The following is a 21,042-nucleotide window of genomic DNA, read 5'->3' as shown; positions in this document are numbered from 1 at the left end:
TCTGTACCCCTAGTTTAAATTTCATTCGATAGCGAGACGTGACGTACAGTCACCTGCAATAATATGTTACACAACGAAGACCGTAAAAATATCTGACACGATCTTATTTGTAGAGCCATAAGAGCGTGCCATATATTTTTGCGGGCTTCGAAGAGTAACATATTATTGCAGGTGACTGTACGCGTTTGCATTAAGTGTCATTTTTTTGAGTTTCCAAAACGTCCCGCTTGGCGCGCTGTTCAAAATCCCATGCAAAATGAACCTTAACGCAAACGCGTACGTCCGACATGCTATCGAATGAAATTTACACTAGGGGTACAGATAATGTATGTAAGGTCAACCTTCAGAGCAATATCTATAGGCGCTCCAAAAATATCTACACGCACTCTAGCGCCTTGACAATGAAGATGTGTTCAGATATTTGTGAGCTCCGTGGCCGCCCCGATATATCTGATGGCGACTGTAAAAATAGGACATTTTGTACACAGAGTACCCTGAGACATGCAATAGCCTCTAAAGCTAAACAGTTAACATAAATAGATGCCAGTACATAGAGCCGTTTCTTAAAAAATGTTTATCTGATAATACAATTTACTTAGAATATTATTAGTATAAACATTTCCTAAGTAACTCCAGAACTTAAGGCCAATCTAAACAAAAATATTAATTCAAATGCAAAATAAACACAAAATATCTACACATTGATTTCTTGCAATGTGATTAGCTTAGAAAAGTCAATCGTAGGAATATTTTTCAAAGGATATATTGCTGTTTAAATGTCCCATAAGTTCATAAACATCGACCGACGATATTACGATTTTATCGCCAATTTATCATAACTTAACACTGAATTTATCGTTTGTATCACTTAGTCATATTCACATCACTTCAGTCAAATGGCAACGTTCACTTCACTGTTGCTATTGTAATAAAGTCCACTACAATTTCTAAGTGTAACATCAAATAGTGCCATTTAAAATTACTATTTTTATACTTTAATCACATTTTTCGTAGTCCATAACATGTTCCAAGGTGGCTATGGAACTTTCGAGTGTTCCATTAGTGCAGAACAGTTTGCTATTTATACCTAACAGTAGATTCCACTAGTGTGTATACAACTACATAGTTGAGTGCTCGTGTCACTACTTGTTGTCACTAGTAGTGGTGGAACTTGTTCCCAAACATATTTAACTAATGGAACTGCTAGTAGTGATGAAAAAGTCACTAGAGATGAAGCTCTTTCGAAACTTTTATTTTACTATTGGTATTTCTGGTGCTGAATGCATGGAACCCATGGAACTAGTTATTCCGTTACTGATTTCAGAACATTCATTATATTATTGGTACTTTTAGTGCGGCAACATGTTACACCAAATGATTACACTATTGGTATTCAAACATACATTCTGTTACGGTACTACTAGTATAGTCAATCGTGTGGTTGTGATGAAACAAATTCTTCCACTAGTGGTATCGGAGCATTTATTCAACTAGTGTTGTTATAGGTGTGCCGGAACTTGTTACCAGTTATGGAACTAGTTCCACTAGTGTTAGTGGAACAAGTAAAATAGCCGCTTGCTGAAGCGCTGCTGCTTGAGCTCGGAGCGGTTTTTCGTCGTTTCGGATGCAGTAGGATAGATCTAGTTCCACTAGTGGTAATGGAACAGGTTGAAGAGCCGCCTGTTGAACGGGAAGCGTTGCTGCTTGAGCTCCGAGTGGCTCCTCGTCGTTTCGGATGCAGAAGTAGGACGTGATGTTACCAGTTATGGAACTAGTTCCACTAGTGGTAGTGGAACAAGTTAAACAGCCGCCTGTTGAACGGGAAGCGTTGCTGCTTGAGCTCGGACAGCGGTTCCTCGTCGTTTCGGATGCAGAAGTAGGACGTGATGTTACCAGTTATGGAACTAGTTCCACTAGTGGTAGTGGAACAGGTTAAACAGCCGCCTGTTGAACGGGAACCGCTGCTGCTTGAGCTCGGAAAGCGGTTCCTCGTCGTTTCGGATGCAGAAGTAGGACGTGATGTTACTAGTTATGGAACTAGTTCCACTAGTGGTAGTGGAACAAGTTAAACAGCCACCTGTTGAACGGGAAGCGTTGCTGCTTGAGCTCGGAGAGCGACTCCTCGTCGTTTCGGATGCAGAAGTAGGACGTGATGTTACCAGTTATGGAACTAGTTCCACTAGTGGCAGTGGAACAAGTTAAACAGCCGCCTGTTGAACGGGAAGCGTTGCTGCTTGAGCTCCAAGTGGCTCCTCGTCGTTTCGAATGCAGAAGTAGGACGTGATGTTACCAGTGATGGAACTAGTTCCACTAGTGGTAGTGGAACAAGTTAAACAGCCGCCTGTTGAACGGGAAGCGTTGCTGCTTGAGCTCCAAGTGGCTCCTCGTCGTTTCGAATGCAGAAGTAGGACGTGATGTTACCAGTTATGGAACTAGTTCCACTAGTGGTAGTGGAACACGTTAAACAGCCGCCTGTTGAACGGGAAGCGTTGCTGCTTGAGCTCCAAGTGGCTCCTCGTCGTTTCGGATGCAGAAGTAGGACGTGATGTTACCAGTTATGGAACTAGTTCCACTAGTGGTAGTGGAACAAGTTAAACAGCCGCCTGTTGAACGGGAAGCGTTGCTGCTTGAGCTCCAAGTGGCTCCTCGTCGTTTCGAATGCAGAAGTAGGACGTGATGTTACCAGTGATGGAACTAGTTCCACTAGTGGTAGTGGAACAAGTTAAACAGCCGCCTGTTGAACGGGAAGCGTTGCTGCTTGAGCTCCAAGTGGCTCCTCGTCGTTTCGAATGCAGAAGTAGGACGTGATGTTACCAGTTATGGAACTAGTTCCACTAGTGGTAGTGGAACACGTTAAACAGCCGCCTGTTGAACGGGAAGCGTTGCTGCTTGAGCTCCAAGTGGCTCCTCGTCGTTTCGGATGCAGAAGTAGGACGTGATGTTACCAGTGATGGAACTAGTCCCACTAGTGGTAGTGGAACAGGTTGAAGAGCCGCCTGTTGAACGGGAACCGCTGCTGCTTGAGCTCGGAAAGCGGTTCCTCGTCGTTTCGGATGCAGAAGTAGGACGTGATCGCGCTGCGGCACATCGGGCACTTGTCCAGCTTTGCTGTAATCAGAAAATATGATTTTAGTAAGTACATTGTTTGTAGGAGGCTGCACCAGTTGGCCTCGGCTGGGCGGAGCTGGAGAAGGCCGCGCTGGACCGCGAAAAATGGAAATCCCTTCTGAGAGCCCTATGTCCCCGATGAGGGATAACAGGATACCATCATCATCACATTGTTTTGTATTATAACTGTATTTGCATGTATTTATACGTGAAAAGCAAATAAATTATCTGATCTGATCTGATTACATTAACATTTAAAAACCCCTACGGACAAAAATGCCTGACATCATTTTGGAAAAGAACTGATACTGATCTTCGACCTCCAGATAACACATGAAAGGTTAAAAAAATATGGGTTATATGCATTTATTTTGGACGGCTTTTATACAAGGTTGGACACCCCTGCCCCTGTAAGCTAAAACACAACTCGAGATCTTAACAAAAAAATAACGTTTTAATCCTTTGAACGCCAAGCCTATCGTGCGTGACGGTATCATGAATCTTATAGGAATGCACGTAGGTTGATATTGGGGTGTAGTCGCGCACGTCAATAGAAGGGTTAAGAATATAGTAGATAACATGCATACACATTGCAGGATATTTATGCCGATATTTTCCTCTGGGTTTGCTACGTGTTCAATAAGACCAGTCCTTGTTGACTGTTAAGGATATCACGTATGTTGTGCGCTGAGAGTCTGATGTCATTATTGATCATCGAGGTTGGACACGTAATAGTTACCATTTCAAATCGTTTATAGTTATTACAGTCTACTTACAGTCAACTGCTATAGTATAGGATAGGAAAACTGGCCAAAAGTGGCTGTTGCGTTGTTTTTGCTGTTTGTCAATTCTGTCATACTGTACCCAAGAGGTGAATGTGTAGGTCATACGGGTATCCAGGTTAGCAAAGCAATAATAACTAGTGGCTCTGTGAGCTGTAGACCTCGCGAGCATAGCTTATTGGGACCGTGCACGATGACAGCGCCACACAGCGGTTTGATCAATCAACAATACAAAGATTTTAATTTATTAAAAAAATACGAAGTTTAAGTGAAAAAAAAAAACAAAAAGTTATGTCTGGTGATCGAACCCAGACTTTCTGTGTGCAAACAAAAAAGCGATTGTTTACAAAATGCGCCATGATAGTTCTTAGCTAAGCTGATTAAATTCGGTTACTCATTCTCGAGTACAAACTAAATATCTAAATACCGCCTAAACCAGCAATACAATTTTTTTGCATTTTTTGCCATTTACTATGTAAATATGTCTCAAAAAGAAAATACTCTTATGATATCGATACGACTATTTGTTTAAGCGCGAGGTATCACAACTCCTCCATTTTTGAAAATTTACAAAAACGGGATCGACAAAAAAAATATATTTACTCATAGAATCTGGTCACAAAATTTCACAAGAATCGGTTGAGAATTGTGACCTGTAGAGGAGAACATCCGGACATACAAAAGCAAAATGCCCGAGTCAAAACGTAGGCCTTCGCTACGCTTCGGTCAGTTATGAATTCTAATAACAAAATCTTCGTCAGGTAAACCTTAGTTCATAGTTCGTCAATTCACTTCGTAAATCGTTCATAAGCTTGTACCAAAAATTTTTTTTTTGCCAAAAACTTATCTCAGTTGCACTCAAGAGTCAACCGGCTACCTAATATAATATGTAATTATGTATATTATACAATATGTAGGATTCTATCAATTAATACCATTGAAAGCGTTAAAAGTGTGACGCGTATTAATCGATACACCTTTTCTTAGGAGCGGCATCATGATGTCATGAAATATGACATATGTGTATATACAATTTGTAGTATACCATCAATTGATACTATTGATAGCGTCAAAAGCGTTTAACATTCACACTGTGACCGGTCGGGGGACGGCCAGCGAGGGCCAAGGTGATACGTGAGACGAATTAATCGATACACCTTTTATTATTACCGCACGCAGCGGCATTGGCGCATCCCAGTTAGATCATCGTATATGTTAGCCAAGGCTCGGAAAAACGCCCGCCATTTTGAAAACATTACCCTGTTCCGTAATACAACATAGACTTCTTTAATTATTATGTTTTGTGTCAAAAATTGCTTTACTGTGTAATTAAGTTAGTTAGCTACAGCTACACTACAACTATGCTAAGGCTACAGCCTTAGCATAGTTGTAGTTTTCGCTCCAATATGTTTTCATGATGTGCATACATGCTTTGGATGGCATTCCCAACCAAAACCTGTGCTGAAAATAATTATTTCATGTAACAAATGTTATCTGTTTTGTGTGCCTAATCAATAAAATAAAATACCAATGTCAACGATTAAATATGCCCCAATGACATCCCGCTGGGTGCACTGTAAAGAAGGCCTGCCAGGGATCTACACAGGGGCCTATTATCAGGAAGGCGGAAAACCGTGCAGAATGGAGAGCCTTGGTGCACGAAATAACCTCATGTGGTCGCGACCCTCAGACATGAGGAATCGAGGAAGAAGAAGACATCCGTAGACCGTAAACGAACATTTTCGACTCGTAAATGGATCCTAAATTAGGATTTGTTTTCAAAATGGCGGGCGTTTATCCGAGCTTTGGTGTTAGCTGACTTGATACAAGGGCATACGGTCCACCGGTGATGCTGTTAGTTAGTAAGGTTAAAAACAATTTCGTGATTGATTTAATAACTGAGAGGCGACTTATATTACACATTATTTATATCTGGCCAATACAAATAATAATAGATATTAAACACGATTTGTTTGTTTGTATCTACCTATATAAATTATAACTAGCGATCCGCCCCGGCTTCGCACGGGTTAACAAATTATACAACTAAACCTTCCTCAAGAATCTATATCACTATTGATAGGCGAATGCCGCATGAAAATCCGTTTAGTAGTTTTTCAGTTTATCGCGAACATACAAACAGACAGTCGCGGCGGGGGACTTTGTTTTATAAGGTGTATTGATTGTAGGTTTATTTAGGTAATAATACCTAGGAAACTAGGGTCAACGGAATTCGTTTTCTAGGTCAAATATCACACCGAAAAGAAATGGAAATCCTCCTTTTCGGTATATTAAAGAGATCTGATTCTTTATAATGCCTAAAAAAAAATTTAAATTTAAATCTGTTTATTTTCAATCAAGAGGTTAGTTGTACAATCAATCTCAGTTACAATCTCTATATTTGGAGACTATTTAAACTAAGCTTAGCCTTAATTATATGACGACTACGTCAACATCTTGTTAAATTAATAGTTTCTTGTCTGTCTGGTTGTTACGGATTCAAAAATTAATTAAATATGTTCGCAGTAAGTTATTAGTAATTTAGTATTCATTGATAATTATTTTTTAATCGCTCTCGGCGCCAGTCACGTAGCAAGTCTACTTGTATGGACAATTGGACACAAGTATATTTTTGGATCTAATTAATTAGTTAGGTTAGACTACTAAGCGTGTGCCGAAACTGCTCATTAGAGTAATAAGATTTTAATGAAACGGGATTGTTAGTGGTCGCGCATTATGTAGGCACAGTCGCCATCAGATATATCGGAGCGCCCGAGGTGCTCACAAATATCTGAACACGCACTCTAGCGCCTTGACAATAGAGGAGTGTTCAGATATTTGTGAGCGCGTTGGCTGCCCCGATATATCTGATGGCGACTATACGAATTGCAACATGTTGAATATCGGTAGACATTGGCTTTGAGACAAGACTTATAATAGTCAATTTAAGTCAAAGATGGTACATTATGCGTCTGTAATGCGGATGTAACGATAAATACTTACAACTAATTATCAATTAGTAAAACGCGTGCTTGCACGTAGGCACGTAGCACGCGTTATTTCATTAATTAATAGGTACAGGTTTTTTTTATTTAAAATGTATCGTTATTGTATTTTCTTTCAAAAGTCATTGAGGGGATTCTATCTAATAAAGCATAGATTATAATACACTACACCCAGATTACTAGATGAACGCAGATATTCGCCGTACTATGGCGTGGCCCATACTATCAGATGGGCATCACCCCATTACGGGCGTCACAGTAGAATTTACCCAAGGTATCCCAATGGGGTTGGCAACTGTCAAAGGTTTGCACAGATGGCGCCATCATAGCTTGCCCCTTTTTCTAGGAGATTTGGCTTAAAGAGCTGACATCCAGGGCATAAAAAAACCAGAATTTGACACAATTCTAGGGATTGACAGGGCAAACTATGTTCGCGCCATCTGCTAAATACTTCGACCGGCCAACCTCATTGTGTACGTTTTATATTTTAACATTATCTATCAGTACCCGTACCATGAGTCACTGACAGTGTCAAAACTGACATATACGCTAACGTCTACGTAATTTACTTTCTATACATCTCGCTCGCACTAATATGCGAGAAGCGAGATCCATCGAAAGTAAGTTACGTTCTCGATAGCATTTTTGTCAGTGCCAAAGTGGTGGTAGCTACACAGTTCCTGTTATGGTACATAAATGTGACGTTCCACGGTAAAAGGTACTTTATGGCCGCTGGCGCTTACGTCGCATAGCGCCGCAATAATATTTGGAGCGGCGTTAATAATAGCGTAAGCGCCAACCGCCATAAGGTACCTTTACCCGTGGGACGTCACAAATAGTGCATGTACTCACGCAGGCAGTGTGCGCAGAGACAGGCGTGTCTGCAGGGCAGCAGTGCGCGCGACAGCGGCGCGGATGCGCACACGCAGCACAACGCAGACTCCGCGCCCGCGTACCGCTCGGACGGGTCGCATTGCTCGCCCGTCACGTACAGTTGCTGGAAAACAAAAAAAAAAACATTAGTGGGTGTCCAGACGAGACAATCAAATTGACAATTTGACCAGAAATTAAATCGGCGTCAAATTCATAAAGTGTTCATTCAAACTCGTACAGAATTTAATCAACTTTTGATGACATTCCAGCGCTCGAAACTAAAACAAATCACCAAACGTCGCTCACTAAGCATTGAAATTGGCATTCTTTCATTTGATTGGTTATAATTTTACAATCGAATCAGTGACATGGGCCAGTCAATTTTATTTTTGCGTCCACACCACCGTGACGAAATGGACAATTAAACCAGATTGTGCGAGAAATTGTCCTGTCTGGACACTGGTAATCGACCTCCGGCAGTCAGATTGTCCATACCTTGGACACCAATTCGTGATATCACAGACTATAAATTGCATGATACCATTAGCCAGAAAATTACGTTAGGAGGATAACGATGCAAATAGGAGTACTTATAAGACATCATTAACATAAGACTAAGAGGTAGCTAATAGTATTTATTACATACTTAGATAAGGAATTGAGTTTATTTACATATTTAAATTATAATGCTTAATATAAATTATGACAATTTTTCTCATTATCAAATAAAAAATACGACTTAAGTACTATATGTATGTTTATTCCATAATTTTAAATTGTATAAATGCTTAATTGCTTATGTATTTTACTTTCCTTAGAGTAGAAATGAAAAGTAGAATGTTAAATTCGGGCAGAGTATTTGACTAGTAGTCAAATCAGTATCTTTTTCGAACTATTAAAACGATTAACCACTATGGCTAGACACCGAAATTGGTGTGGGCCGCATGTAGGTACTTGTAGCGACGCGAAGACTTCGCGGAGTGAGCCAGACCTGGTATTGTTTACCTTGAGACAGGAGAGATGCCCGTTCGCTTGCTTGAGATATTGCGCGATGATGCCGCTCGGCAGCGGGCACTGGTCATCGCGAATATGTACCACGCTCACCAATGCTACCTGTAATGACGATATTCAACTTTAGAGATTGGAAAATGTTAGTATAGTTTGTAGCTTTCTAATAGACCCCGAAGGCTAATCCTATTGTCTATTGTTAAGAAAAACCGCTCGTGCCACGTGCCACAACCACCTGCATAAAAAATCGGTACTTCGGTTACTGAGTGCCGGCGAGTCGAACGCTACAGAACCAGTCTAAAATGTGTCATCGAGATGCGTAACAAAGGCGCGTTATCGGAGAGCGCACCTACACTGGTTTTTTGAGCGTTGGACTAGCCCGCGCTCAGGTGCCAAATAGAATAATTAGGACCCTTTTTTGCAGGTAAGTAGCACGTGCGGTTTTACTGAACAATAGACAATAGGATAAGCCTTCGGGGTCTACTAGAAAGCTACAAACTATAAATTACATTAGTGTCTGTGATATATCCTTCAATTGTTCGGGCGCGATAGGTAATGGTCAAAATCTTGCTTTTTGCTACGCGCATCGACTGCATAAGTTAGATGGTACATATTTAATTAATGTTAGTTAAGTTTACGCGCTGACGTGATCACTTGGACAGGTCTCCACGGAAGACCAGCCTCAAGACAGTTCAAAGGTACTTAACATCAAGCTGAGGGGAGACCTTTTCAGTGACGTTTATGTTTTTTATTAATAAAAGTGTTGTATTGGATTTCAGCAATCCTGTAAGCGTCGGATACATTTATTTTCTATCTTCTTTCTGTATAAATATAATTGTACGGAAAAATAAATGTCGCAGCCCTAGCTTTCCTATTACCTTGTTTATACAAGGAAAAGTCGAAAAGCAGACCCCGGGTTCCGAAGTACGCTTACCGTGTCATCAGGCCGTAGCTCAGTGGTGTCGCGCGGGTCGCGCGCGAGGATCACGACTAGAGGGTAGCAGGTTCGAGGCGGCGGTCCCAGCTGGAGTGGCTCCTCTGAACTCAGCCGTAGAGGCCGCTCGTCATGTGGGTTGCTTCTGTAGAAACAAAACACGTTTAGTGGGTGCTGGCAGTGTTTCAAACTCTGATTTTCAAAAATTTATAGATTAAAGTTTAAAGAGGAATTTATTTAGTTGCTTTTTGCGGGAATTTTGGGTGGTTGACTGCTATTATAGATGATTAGATTGAAGAACCAAGGAACTTTTTGGCGTAATAACCCTATCGTGAGTCTCTAAAGGAGACAATATCAAGGCAAAAAGAGTATTAAAAGCTATGTGCATAAATCGTCAGGTGACAAGCAAAACTCACTAATTACTAAAAAAGAATTAAACAAAAATCAACCTTCTCTTAGTACTAATATGGTTCACTTATGGCTATGAACTTGTGGTGGTAATTACTGAGTTTTGCTTGTAACCTGACGATATGTAGTGTTTTAGATGTTGTTGAAGCAAGGGGATTGAATGTTGACACACTTCGAGAACGGAAGCGACATCGTTCATTCACACAATTGCTCACTGAACACACTTTCGATATCATTAAACAATGTACACATTTCGTCGCTATACTCCTCATATCTGCAACAATCATTTGATGGAAATGTCGCTTTTCTTTCATTCGGAATATGGGTGTTTTTGTCATCAAATGAGTGTTGCAGATACGAGGTTGAGTAAGTATAGCGGCGATTTCCGACCTACACGATTTCGAACGAGTTAACCTCGTAAGGCCCAATGCGCATTACAATGTACACTGTTTCAATCTAATTCGAACCTTTCAAAAACTAAATAAGGTAGCATTTCTTTTGTTTAATTGATTTCTAAAGCAAACGAAAGCCACCCTAATCTACTTTGCAACATGGTTCAAATTAAAAATAGGGAAACTGTATTTTAAAGCGGTAGGGTCAGATGGGCGTGGCGGGTCAACGACATCACCAAAACAAGACGCGAAAACACGTCAGGTCGTCAAGGGCGTCCGGTTGCGAACTTGCGAACGAATGTTAGTTTATAAAAATAGTATATTTTTGTTAAAAACATAGTAAAATAACGTTAGCAACGATATTCCGGTTTATTTTTAAACTACGTATTAGTTTCACGGACACGAGATGACGAGATATACCTATAATAAAACTCTTGGGTAGGTAGGGGAGACTGGGGTCAACTGGAACGTTTTTGTCTAGAGTCTGTTCCACACAGACTCTACTCTGCTCTCTTTTTTTTCTAATTTGTTTTGTTATCACGGTTCGTTTTGGAGGTGTCGAGCTTGTTTCAAATGACCCATGTTTTTCTTGTCCACAGAGCTACTAATAAAGCATTTCCCTTAATATTTTTCACTTTAACGAGTCCAATTGGTGGTAAAGTAAAGTCAGCAATAAAAGCATGTTATCAAAAAAACCTTTTTTGCGCATTTCCATCAGATGAAAACACCATTTTAATTTCTTTAAAAATGCAGCTAGTAAATGCTTTGTCAATTTTGTCATTAACAGAATCGTCATAAATGAATGGAATGTCACAATGGAGGAATTAATGGGTCTCTTTCATTTAAAGTTTACGTATAATAATTAAACATGATTGACTTGACTGATTTATTACACAGATTATAAAATTTCTCAGGCTACAGTAATTCTAAACTATTAAACTTAACAATGGCGATTGAATTAAAACAATAGTATACAGGCAATAACATTTTCAATTTATTTAACTCGTGCATAGGGGAGACTAGGGACACTTGGTCCCAAGACTCCAAAGTTATATTAAATTTAAAATAGATCTAAAATAGCAATTGTAACTCTAATACTTCGTAATAGCGATGGTTACTTTTAGGACATTTATTTTGCAATTAAGTATTAGCAATTAATTATGCTTGTATGATTTCGGTGACCAAAGCTCCCCTAGGATTGAGTCTTAGTCTCCCCTATAGAAACCCAAGGTCCAAAGAATTTATACTTCATATTGTAAGCATCGTAAATCTTATGAAATGCTATAAAACTGCAATTGCGATCGAGTTACGAGTAATACAATGGCATTGTGATTCTGATTGGCTTCTGACCCAATCGGAAGGAGGCAAAAAATTGCCACGGCTACAGTCACTGAGTCAAGTAATGTTCTTGTTACGAGTTGCAATGCTTGGATAGGAATTATGGAGTTCAAGAAAGATATAAAGGGGCCCACTGATTACCAGTCCGCCGGACGATATCGGCCTGTCAGTTGTTCGGAACTGTCAAATTTTTGTTCTAACTGACAGGCCGATACCGTCCGGCGGACTGTTAATCAGTGGGCCCCTTAAACATTAAAAAAAACGCTATCAATGCGTTTGGGTTAGCCTTTTTAGGGTTTCGTACCTCAAAAGGAAACAAACGGAACCCTTATAGGATCACTTTGTTGTCCATCCATCTGTCCGTCCGTCCGTCTGTCTGTCTGTCAAGACACTTTATCTCGGGAACGCGTCGAGGTATAAACCATATACTCACGTTTACGGTCCCTTGAAGCTGTGAAAAAAGTCTTCCCATTTAACCATGTTTCACTGTATTCGATTATAGACCCTAACTAGCGACCCGCCCCAGCTTCGAATGGGTTAACAAATTATACATAAACCTTCCTCTTGAATCACTCTATTTATTAAATAAACCGCATCAAAATCCGCTGCGTAGTTTTAAAGATCTAAGCATACATAGAGACAGATACAGACAGCGGGAAGCGACTTTGTTTTATACTATGTATGTTTTGTTTTAAAATATTCGGAATATTTAAAAGCTCAAAGCTAGACTGCGAAGGCTATCGGAAGTGGGACCGGCACATTCCTATGGGTACCTACCTCTCACCTTCGCCCCAATTTTAAGGCCTTGATTAGGCACCGCAAGCTTCGTGCGTATAAATAATCGATTCCACAAATCAACGGCTTAATTTAACCAAGCGTTCTATAAACTAAAGGGGCCCACTGATTAACAGTCCGCCGGACGGATCGGCCTGCCAGTTGTTCGGAACTGTCAATTTTTTTTTCTAACTGACAGGCCGATACCGGCCGGCGGACTGTTAATCAGTAGGCCCCTTAAAACATCAATGTGTGTAGGCTAGATGGATTTGGTTGAGGGAAATGAAGTAGACTACATAAATAGATGTTTAAAGGGGCCCACTGATGATCAGTCCGCCGGAGGATATCGGCCTGTCAGTTAAGAGGCCGGTATCGATTTTAGTCGCAAAAATGAAAATTGATAGATTTAGTCGATGAAATTGTCCACCTTTTGTTACGTAATAGAAATAACAAGTACTGGTATCTATTAGCACGTCTTCTTATCTTGCATTTGTACAGATCATTTTTATGAAAACTGACTCACTAAATTAGTAATGATTTTTTTTCTGATATACGTTTAGGTAAACGCGCGTAAAGCACTGATTTAGTCGATCTTATTTGTAAATTTCGTAAAGTTTGGACTGCTAAAAATGGTAATTTTGTATTACACATATCCTGTACTCCAACTTGCATAGACTACATTTTTGTTATATGATATTGAACAAGAGTAAATGAAAGTTAGACGAAATCAATTTTCACCAGAAATTACTTGAAAACAAGTGAACATTTTTCGTGAATATCGACTTAATTTCAACGCAATACTTAAACCATCTACAACATTTCCTGAAACTGTTCTTATACATCATTTTTTATAATTTATAACTATAATTTTTTGATGAATTTTTAAAAACTGCTTCTTCTCATCATATATTGCCGGTAACGCACGCTCGGGACCTTATTATTAAAAGGCAAGATGAGAAGACGTGTTAATAGAAACCAATACTTGTTATTTAGATGTTACGTAACAAAAGGAGTACAATTTCAACGACTAAATCTATCAATTTTACATTTTTGCTCTAAAATCGTTAACGGAGCCTTAAACGCAAAAGGTGACAGCTCCGAACAACTGACAGGCCTATATCCTCCGGCGGACTGCTCATCAGTGGGCCCCTTAATTATGCTGTATATTTGATTCCTTTGGTCACTATAGAACCATGTCTTAATGAATCGATTTGTTTATCTTCTACGACAGTGCTTATCGAGTGATGTATGGCATGGTATCTAGTAGTTATTAAAGTCACAAGGTTGAAGGTTCTATAGTGGCCTTTCAATCAGATTGGTTGACTGTCCATAGGTAGGTACATAAATAGGTAAATCATGTTTATACATAAAATTGTAATCTTCGTTTTTACACATGCCTTTACAATTCTAAAATATAGCTCAGCCCTAGTAGCACGGTCGCATTTTTATCATTTATCACCATGCCTGTCACGTTCTAACAAGTATGTAAGTGCGAAAGTGACGGGCTTAGTGATAGTGGATAAAAAATGGAACCGTGCTGAGCCCGCTGAATGGATTAATTAATATGCGAAACCTCTAGTAGATACATACTGCGATATACATATGTACATTTTCGTACAGCCATCAGATTTATCGCAGCGGTCATGTCGCTAAAATAATATTTTATAACGCCTTGAAAACATACTCACGATTGTTAAGATATTTATGAGCACCTTGGCCGCTCCGCTATACTATATCTGATGACGGCTGTACTTAGTGGCTAATAGATCTTACAACACAACACTATAAAATAAATAACGAGCTATTAAGTATCGATATAATAGTTCATCCATCATTAACAAGGTCACGTGTGAGATGACACAATCATGAACATATTTTATAACATTTTGTTTTAATGTTACCATTATTTTCTGATAAGGTAATCGTAGTTAAACGTACTGGTGCTCGACGCGGTCCCAGTACCTGTCATCTTGAAACGTAAGTCGTTGTCAATAGACGTGACAGCAGGGTGTCATCTATTGGGCATTAGCATGTCGAGCACTAGTACGTTTACCTTATTAAATTATACAGATGGATCCGACTTAATAACATTTAGTCAGTTCTGTCATCATAATATTTATTCAATTTTAACACACCTATGTACTTTGAGGTGAGTCCTTAATTTGGTATAAACAAAACATGTGAGCGTAAAAAAATGCAAATCAAATAAATCAAAAGTTTGTTCACGGCTTGTTGAAGTGAAAACTTCTTTGCGTGTAACCCTCGTACTGGCGCGCCCCACCAGGCCAGACGGCGTGGTAGTAACGCACTGTGGATGACACGCTGTAGTACACTACCTGGTGAAGCTGAGGTGCGGCGAGGCGAGGATCTGCGGTAGGGATCCCCAGATTTGCGTGTAACTCTCGTATTGGCGCGCCCCAACAGACGGCGTGGTAGTAACGCACTGTGGATGACACGCTGTAGTACACTACCTGGTGAAGCTGAGGTGCGGCGAGGCGAGGATCTGCGGTAGGAATCCCCACAGAGTTGCGTGTAACTCTCGTACTGGCGCGCCCCACCAGGCTGCGTGGTAGTAACGCACTGTGGATGACACGCTGTAGTACACTACCTGGTGAAGCTGAGGTGCGGCGAGGCGAGGATCTGCGGTAGGGATCCCCACAGAGTTGCGTGTAACTCTCGTACTGGCGCGCCCCACCAGGCTGCGTGGTAGTAACGCACTGTGGAGGACACGACGCTGCTTACGCCTGAAACAAAGTAAGGACGAATTAAATAAGTAATTCAGTTCTTTTTCATTGTTAATTCGTCGATTGTGGTTGATGCGACTGGACCGGATCTTTACAAGCAATAACTCTGATCTGGGGCCTGTTTCTCAAAAGCTTGTAACTTGTAATACAAACGGATGGCACTTTTTGACAGCTTTTGTTAGATAGGGACTTCCACTTGTAAGTTACAAGCTTTTGAGAAACGGGCTCCTGATGTCACAAAATAAACTGAACTCTGGATAGCAAATGTTTACCCTCTATCAAAGATCTATGAAGTGTATAAATGCTCCGTTGTTCGGAGCTGTCACCTTTTGCTTTTAACTGACAGGCTAATATCGTCCGGCGAACTGGTAATCAGTGGGCCCCCTAAGTTTTGCACTTCAACCACCGCCCACATCAAATAGCCAATAGTTGTGCCCTACCCCATACACCACGCATTGGAAGCGAAGGAGTGGTACTATTAAGTAGAGGAAGAAACATCAAAGTACTACGTACATCCATGGAGCGATAATAACTTGTATAGTTATAAATTGATATTGGTAAAATGCTTCCGACATTTTGACAAGGATTCAATCCAAGTGGTCGAATTTGTGTCAAGTTAAATTAATATAAATTGTTTGATTGTACGCGTAACGGTCTCCGTGTTCTTTTAGGATGCAATCGATAAAGGTTTTGGTTCTTCGATACATACAGTCAAGTGTAAATATATGGGTGCACACATCATATTCAAAAATATGTCCCATAGCTCTTATGTCAGCGAATTAACAATTTAAACTACCCGTGGGTAGTAATGATGTAGAATATTGACAAGTGTGTGAAGAGATTACTGAATTTCATTACCAAACATAGGAATATCATTATTAGTAATGTCTAGACCAGCGGTCAGCAACCCGCGGCCCGTGAACCTGTCACTTGCGGCCCGCGAGCCTCCCTGGCTATTTTGTATGTAATATTGACAAACGACTAGTCTAGTCATAAATAAAAGGGGGGGGGGGCGATCAGTGCACGAGTTGCAGTCGCCGCGAGCACTCGAGCCTGAGGAAGGACCCCCGAAGGGCCCGAAACATGCAGAATTGATAATGTCCGCTACTTCACGTTAGAAGTCGACTACGAAATAACTCGCGTTTTGGTAAGAAAACTGATGTATGGGGTGGGGTTACCACTCTTTCTTTACTTATATTTCTCTATGGTTTACACTACCATGTTATGTATGGTATGTACATAATTTTTTGTTAGTTTTCCTTATATTTCAGCACGGGTTGGTGTGCCATGTTTACGTGCCAGTAACTTACGCTCACGACACTAAATATTTATTATACATGATCGGTCGTGATTCGTGACAATCTTGTTTGTGTCTTATTGACCTACAACGATTAGCAGATTAACAGTAGGGGCCAGTCCAGTGCGAGGTGCAACATGCAGGGTCTGCAAGTAACATCGAATCAAAAACCAATTTCATCATCATAATCATCATATCAGCCTTTTATCGCCCACTGCTGAGCATAGGCCTCTCTTCGAGTACGCCACTTATCCCGGTCCTGAGCCAATCTCATCCAGAAGTGACCCGCAATATTCCGAATATCGTCCTCCCAACGAGCCAACGGACCCCAGGGACTCCTTTCGTCTGAAAGCGGCCACCGCTCCGTTAACATTTTGGCCCACCTGCCATCATGTCTCGCCCAGGTCCATTTAAGTTTGGTAATGACGTATCCGACGTTTTGCACCTTGGTGCGTCGTCGGATCTCGACATTCCTCACTCGGTCTTGCAGTTTGATGCCGAGCATGGCGCGCTCCATGGCTCTGTGTGCCACTCGGATTTTATGCACAGCTTCCTTAGTGAGCGTCCATTTTACGGCACCACCGCGTAGGTCATGGTGGGCAGGATACATTGGTTAACCTTTTGGACGCTAATGACCGATATATCCGCAGCGTAGGTTCAACGCCACAGACCGATTAATCGGTCACATACCACAGAGCAACATCGACCTACGTGCATATACATAAAGGTCAACTTCAGTTTTGACACTTCAATGATGTGGCGTCTGAGTGACAGCTTTTGTGTTTGATACGGCGTGGAAAAGGTTAAAGAGGCGAGTTTTCAGGCATTTTATAACCAATTTATAACGTTTAAAGCCAGTCACTAATATCAATATATATCAGCCTCGAGGTGCGCCCGTCACCTAAAGGCTTGGCCAGACACAGAGCGCGACGCAGCGACGCGTCCGCGCCGCGCGACCGCGGCACATGCTAACAGGTTACCGACGTCAAACAGACTGCGTCCCGCCGGTATCACGCCCCGCTTCAGTCGCGCCCCGCGCCGCGCGGCCCCTTGCGTCCGCGCAGCGCTGCGCCGCGCGGACGCGGCGGGCCGCCGCGTTGCGCTGGGTCACATCAGTCGGATCGGACGTTAGGCAGCGAGCGGTGGCGCGCGGCCGCGCCGCGTTCCCGCGCGGCCGCGCCGCGTTCGCGCGCGCGATGAGGGCGTGTTGAGAGCGCGGTCCGCGCGCGCCCAGTTTGAACAGTCATCGCGTCGGCATCACGCGGCGCTGCGTCGCGCCAAGTCGCGCTCTGTGTCTGGCCAAGCCTTTAAGGTCGTTTCCGGAAATGTTTGGGCTACTAAAAGGTTTTGTGTGTCTGATACGCTGTCTGGTTCACGTTAATCGGGGTTGGGTGCGATACCGATACGTTAATATTAAAATGTAGTTAGCAGCGTAGTTTCGTAAAGTTCAAAATGATTTGAACACAACTATATGTATTGTCAAGACACCACATTTTTTAGACCGTTTTAGCCATTTCTACGTCTTGAAAGCTGACAAAAGCCTTAGTATAATGTAACCAAATCGGTAATTTTGATAGTGCTCACATGAATCCGTTATCCATAACGTTTTTACCCATCAAAATCATCTCGGAAGTACCTATTCCCATTTATTTTCGCATCGCAAAGTACAATGCGTGCAATCTGTGCTAGTTTCGAGTTGACAATTGGCACTGTTCGGGGTCGTCATAAGTGGTGTGCTCTAGTTTCACCGGCCAATATATCGCAGATGTCATCGAACTATGTTCAGCAGGCCTATTATGCATGGCTTTATCCGTGACAAAAATATCCGTCACTTTTTAACAGAGCGCGATTGAAAGTTTACGAATACCGTTTTATCACGCTGTCACGTAGACAAGAGACGACCATCATATCCTTACTGGGTAATTTTGTAAGTTGATAGGCGAAAATGTAACAATGGAAATAGAAAATACAATTCATCTGTAAAAATCTAAAAATGTGTTACACTATCTGTTAACTCTGCCATTTCATGTGATGTTGAATAAAAAGAGCGAAAGAGGTATGTCAGGATCGTAGCAAGTGGAAATCCGCGGTCTCTGCCTACCCCTCCGGAAAATAGGCGTGATTATATGTATGTATGTTGAATAAAAAAATTCTATGTCTATGCCTAATTATTTTCCGTACACATCCCTAATTATATTATAAATGCGAAAGTCTGTCTGTCTGTCTGTTACCTCTTCACGCTTAAACAGCTGTACCGCTTTAGATGAATTATGGAGAAGGTCGGTAGACCTGAAGGAGCGAAGCTGTTCCTTTCTGTCTTTGTCTGAGCGACGTACATATACATATACAAATACGAGGGATCTTGCCCTATGACTGTCCCAGTACGGATATGATGGTCAGTCTGGTCTACGTGACAGCGTGATGAAACGGTGTCCGTCACTTTCTATCCCGCGCTGTTAAAAAGTGACAGTTATTTTATCACGTGGATAAAGCCATCCGTAATACGTCTGCAGCAATACATTTTATATGCCGATCTTCTCTACATTGACTTTAACCTAGTATTTGAACTAACTTCGACCGTCATTCATTTCAGAGTTTACAAATGAAAATGACAGTTATAATTTGGGATTCAAAATGGCTTCTCCGATTTTGTTCACGGCCATTAAAGTAATGAGCCAGTGGCCATTAGCGGAGCCCTAACCGCAGCTGCGGCTCGCCGCTATACTAATACGCCGCGATTCATTACCATTCATGTTGTAAATTTACACTTAAGAGTGTTGAAAAAGGGTAACTTTGTTTGGAAAGTTAGTTTGAACAAAATAGACCCTATCAAAATAACATATAGGGTCATAAACTGCAAGATTTGCTATCGAGTGTACAGTCACCTGCAATAATAAGTTACTTCATCAAACATCTCGGTGAAGCCATCGCTGACCGTTGGGACAGATCCCTTAGCGTAGTAATGGGCTGGCTAAGATCCAAAATTATGATTTCGATAATCCGAGCCACCAGCATGTGTATCCGTGGGACACGGCACAAATTCAAACCCATCCAACATTTCTTCGGTCTCAATGACGGTGCAGCCATACCTAGCCCGTCTGCCTCCACCCTGCACTAGCGCCATGTTTTTGTTGTTGCTTATTCTGTTTTTTTTATAATTTTAAATTTTTGATAATTAAACGTGAATTATTCGAAAAAAAAAAATGTTACATAACGAAGGCCGCAAAAATGTCTGACACGATTTTATTTGTAGAGCCATTATTTAGAGCGTGTCACATATTTTTGCGGCCAGGTGTCTGTTACAGTCAGCAATGGTATTCGCTTAGATTGCTTAGAACCTTTGCATACAATACAAACGTCCATGAAGGAGGGGTGCAGTCGCCATCAGATATATCGGAGCGGCCAAGGTGTTCACAATATCTAAACACGCACTCTAACGCCCTGACAATAGAGGCGTGTTCAGATATTTGTGAGCACCTTGGCCGCTCCGATATATCTGATGGCGGCTATACCTACCTTTTCTCTGCAGCTGACATGTAGGTACATAATATTTAACGAGGAATTATTCGCATCTTTTCTGTTTCTTTCCGCCATCGCTCTACGCGACAACATTTCATCAACTGTGCGTTTCTCCAGAAACTTCCTAACTTCCTGCCTCGCAAAGCACTGTGGAATGAACTGTCGTCGGTATTTCCGGACCGATACGACCTTCAACTTCAAACCTTCAAGAAAAGAACGTACTCCCATCATAAAGGCTGGCAAGGCGCCTCCATCTTCTCTGGTGTTGCAGGTGTCCATGGGCAAGGGCAATTGCTTACCATCAGGCGATTTGTCTGTTCGTTTGCCTCAAATATCATTAAAAATAAGACCCTATCAAAATAACAAAAAGAGCTGGGTCAAATAATGCACGAACTACGCGGAAATGTTTCGGCCGAGTAAACATTGATTGACTCGACAACCAGTGAAGGTCAATAAAATGTAGACACGCTCTAGACGCTAATAAATTGCAATCGAATACATACCGCTGTCAACTCTTTGTTCAAATATCCATATAGAGGTCAAATAAAAATAAATATTTGGCATTTGGCACGTGCAATGTCCTAACGCAGAGCGGCCTACGAAAAATTCGTAAGACATATTGGCCAGCGGCGGTAGCACGGTCGCATTTTTATCGCTTGTCACCATGCCTGTCACGTTCTAACAAGTATGTAAGTGCGAAAGTGACGGGCATAGTGACAGGCGATAAAAATGGAACCATGCTGCGCCCGCAGTCTAGACAACGCCATCAGAGAAACGCCGCGATAATCCAAAGATTTCAGGAGTAAAGATAGACCCACGCGATTTGTCCACCAACGAACTGGCCCATTTCCTAGTGCCCG

General features: G+C 41.5%; 2 protein-coding genes across 4 annotated transcripts in view; both read right to left on the bottom strand.

Moving 5' to 3' along the window:
* The window catches only part of LOC134655832 (molybdopterin synthase sulfur carrier subunit), a 226,791-nt gene that overhangs the window by 42,218 nt on the left and 163,531 nt on the right, over positions 1–21,042 (bottom strand). The window lies entirely within an intron of this gene.
* Positions 2,415–21,042, bottom strand: part of LOC134655827 (cell growth regulator with RING finger domain protein 1-like) — a 47,315-nt gene continuing 28,687 nt past the window's right edge. Inside the window, exons 3-8 of one of the 3 annotated variants that reach the window (XM_063511313.1) lie at positions 15,231–15,366; positions 9,711–9,855; positions 8,774–8,881; positions 7,748–7,892; positions 3,012–3,108; positions 2,415–2,472 (exon numbers count right to left, since the gene is read on the bottom strand). In XM_063511313.1, the coding sequence (XP_063367383.1) occupies positions 2,442–2,472; positions 3,012–3,108; positions 7,748–7,892; positions 8,774–8,881; positions 9,711–9,855; positions 15,231–15,366 (662 nt within the window). In that variant the 3' untranslated portion in view covers positions 2,415–2,441. Of the gene's footprint in view, positions 2,473–2,538; positions 2,604–2,880; positions 3,109–7,747; positions 7,893–8,773; positions 8,882–9,710; positions 9,856–15,230; positions 15,367–21,042 lie in introns of those variants that run through there. The other 2 variants (XM_063511312.1, XM_063511311.1) reach the window with 2 other exon arrangements.

This window comes from Cydia amplana, chromosome 17 (genome assembly GCF_948474715.1).
Source record: "Cydia amplana chromosome 17, ilCydAmpl1.1, whole genome shotgun sequence".
Classification (NCBI taxonomy): domain Eukaryota; kingdom Metazoa; phylum Arthropoda; class Insecta; order Lepidoptera; family Tortricidae; genus Cydia; species Cydia amplana.
Note: the sequence above shows the minus strand (reverse complement) of the source record. Positions and strands in the feature narration are given on the sequence as shown.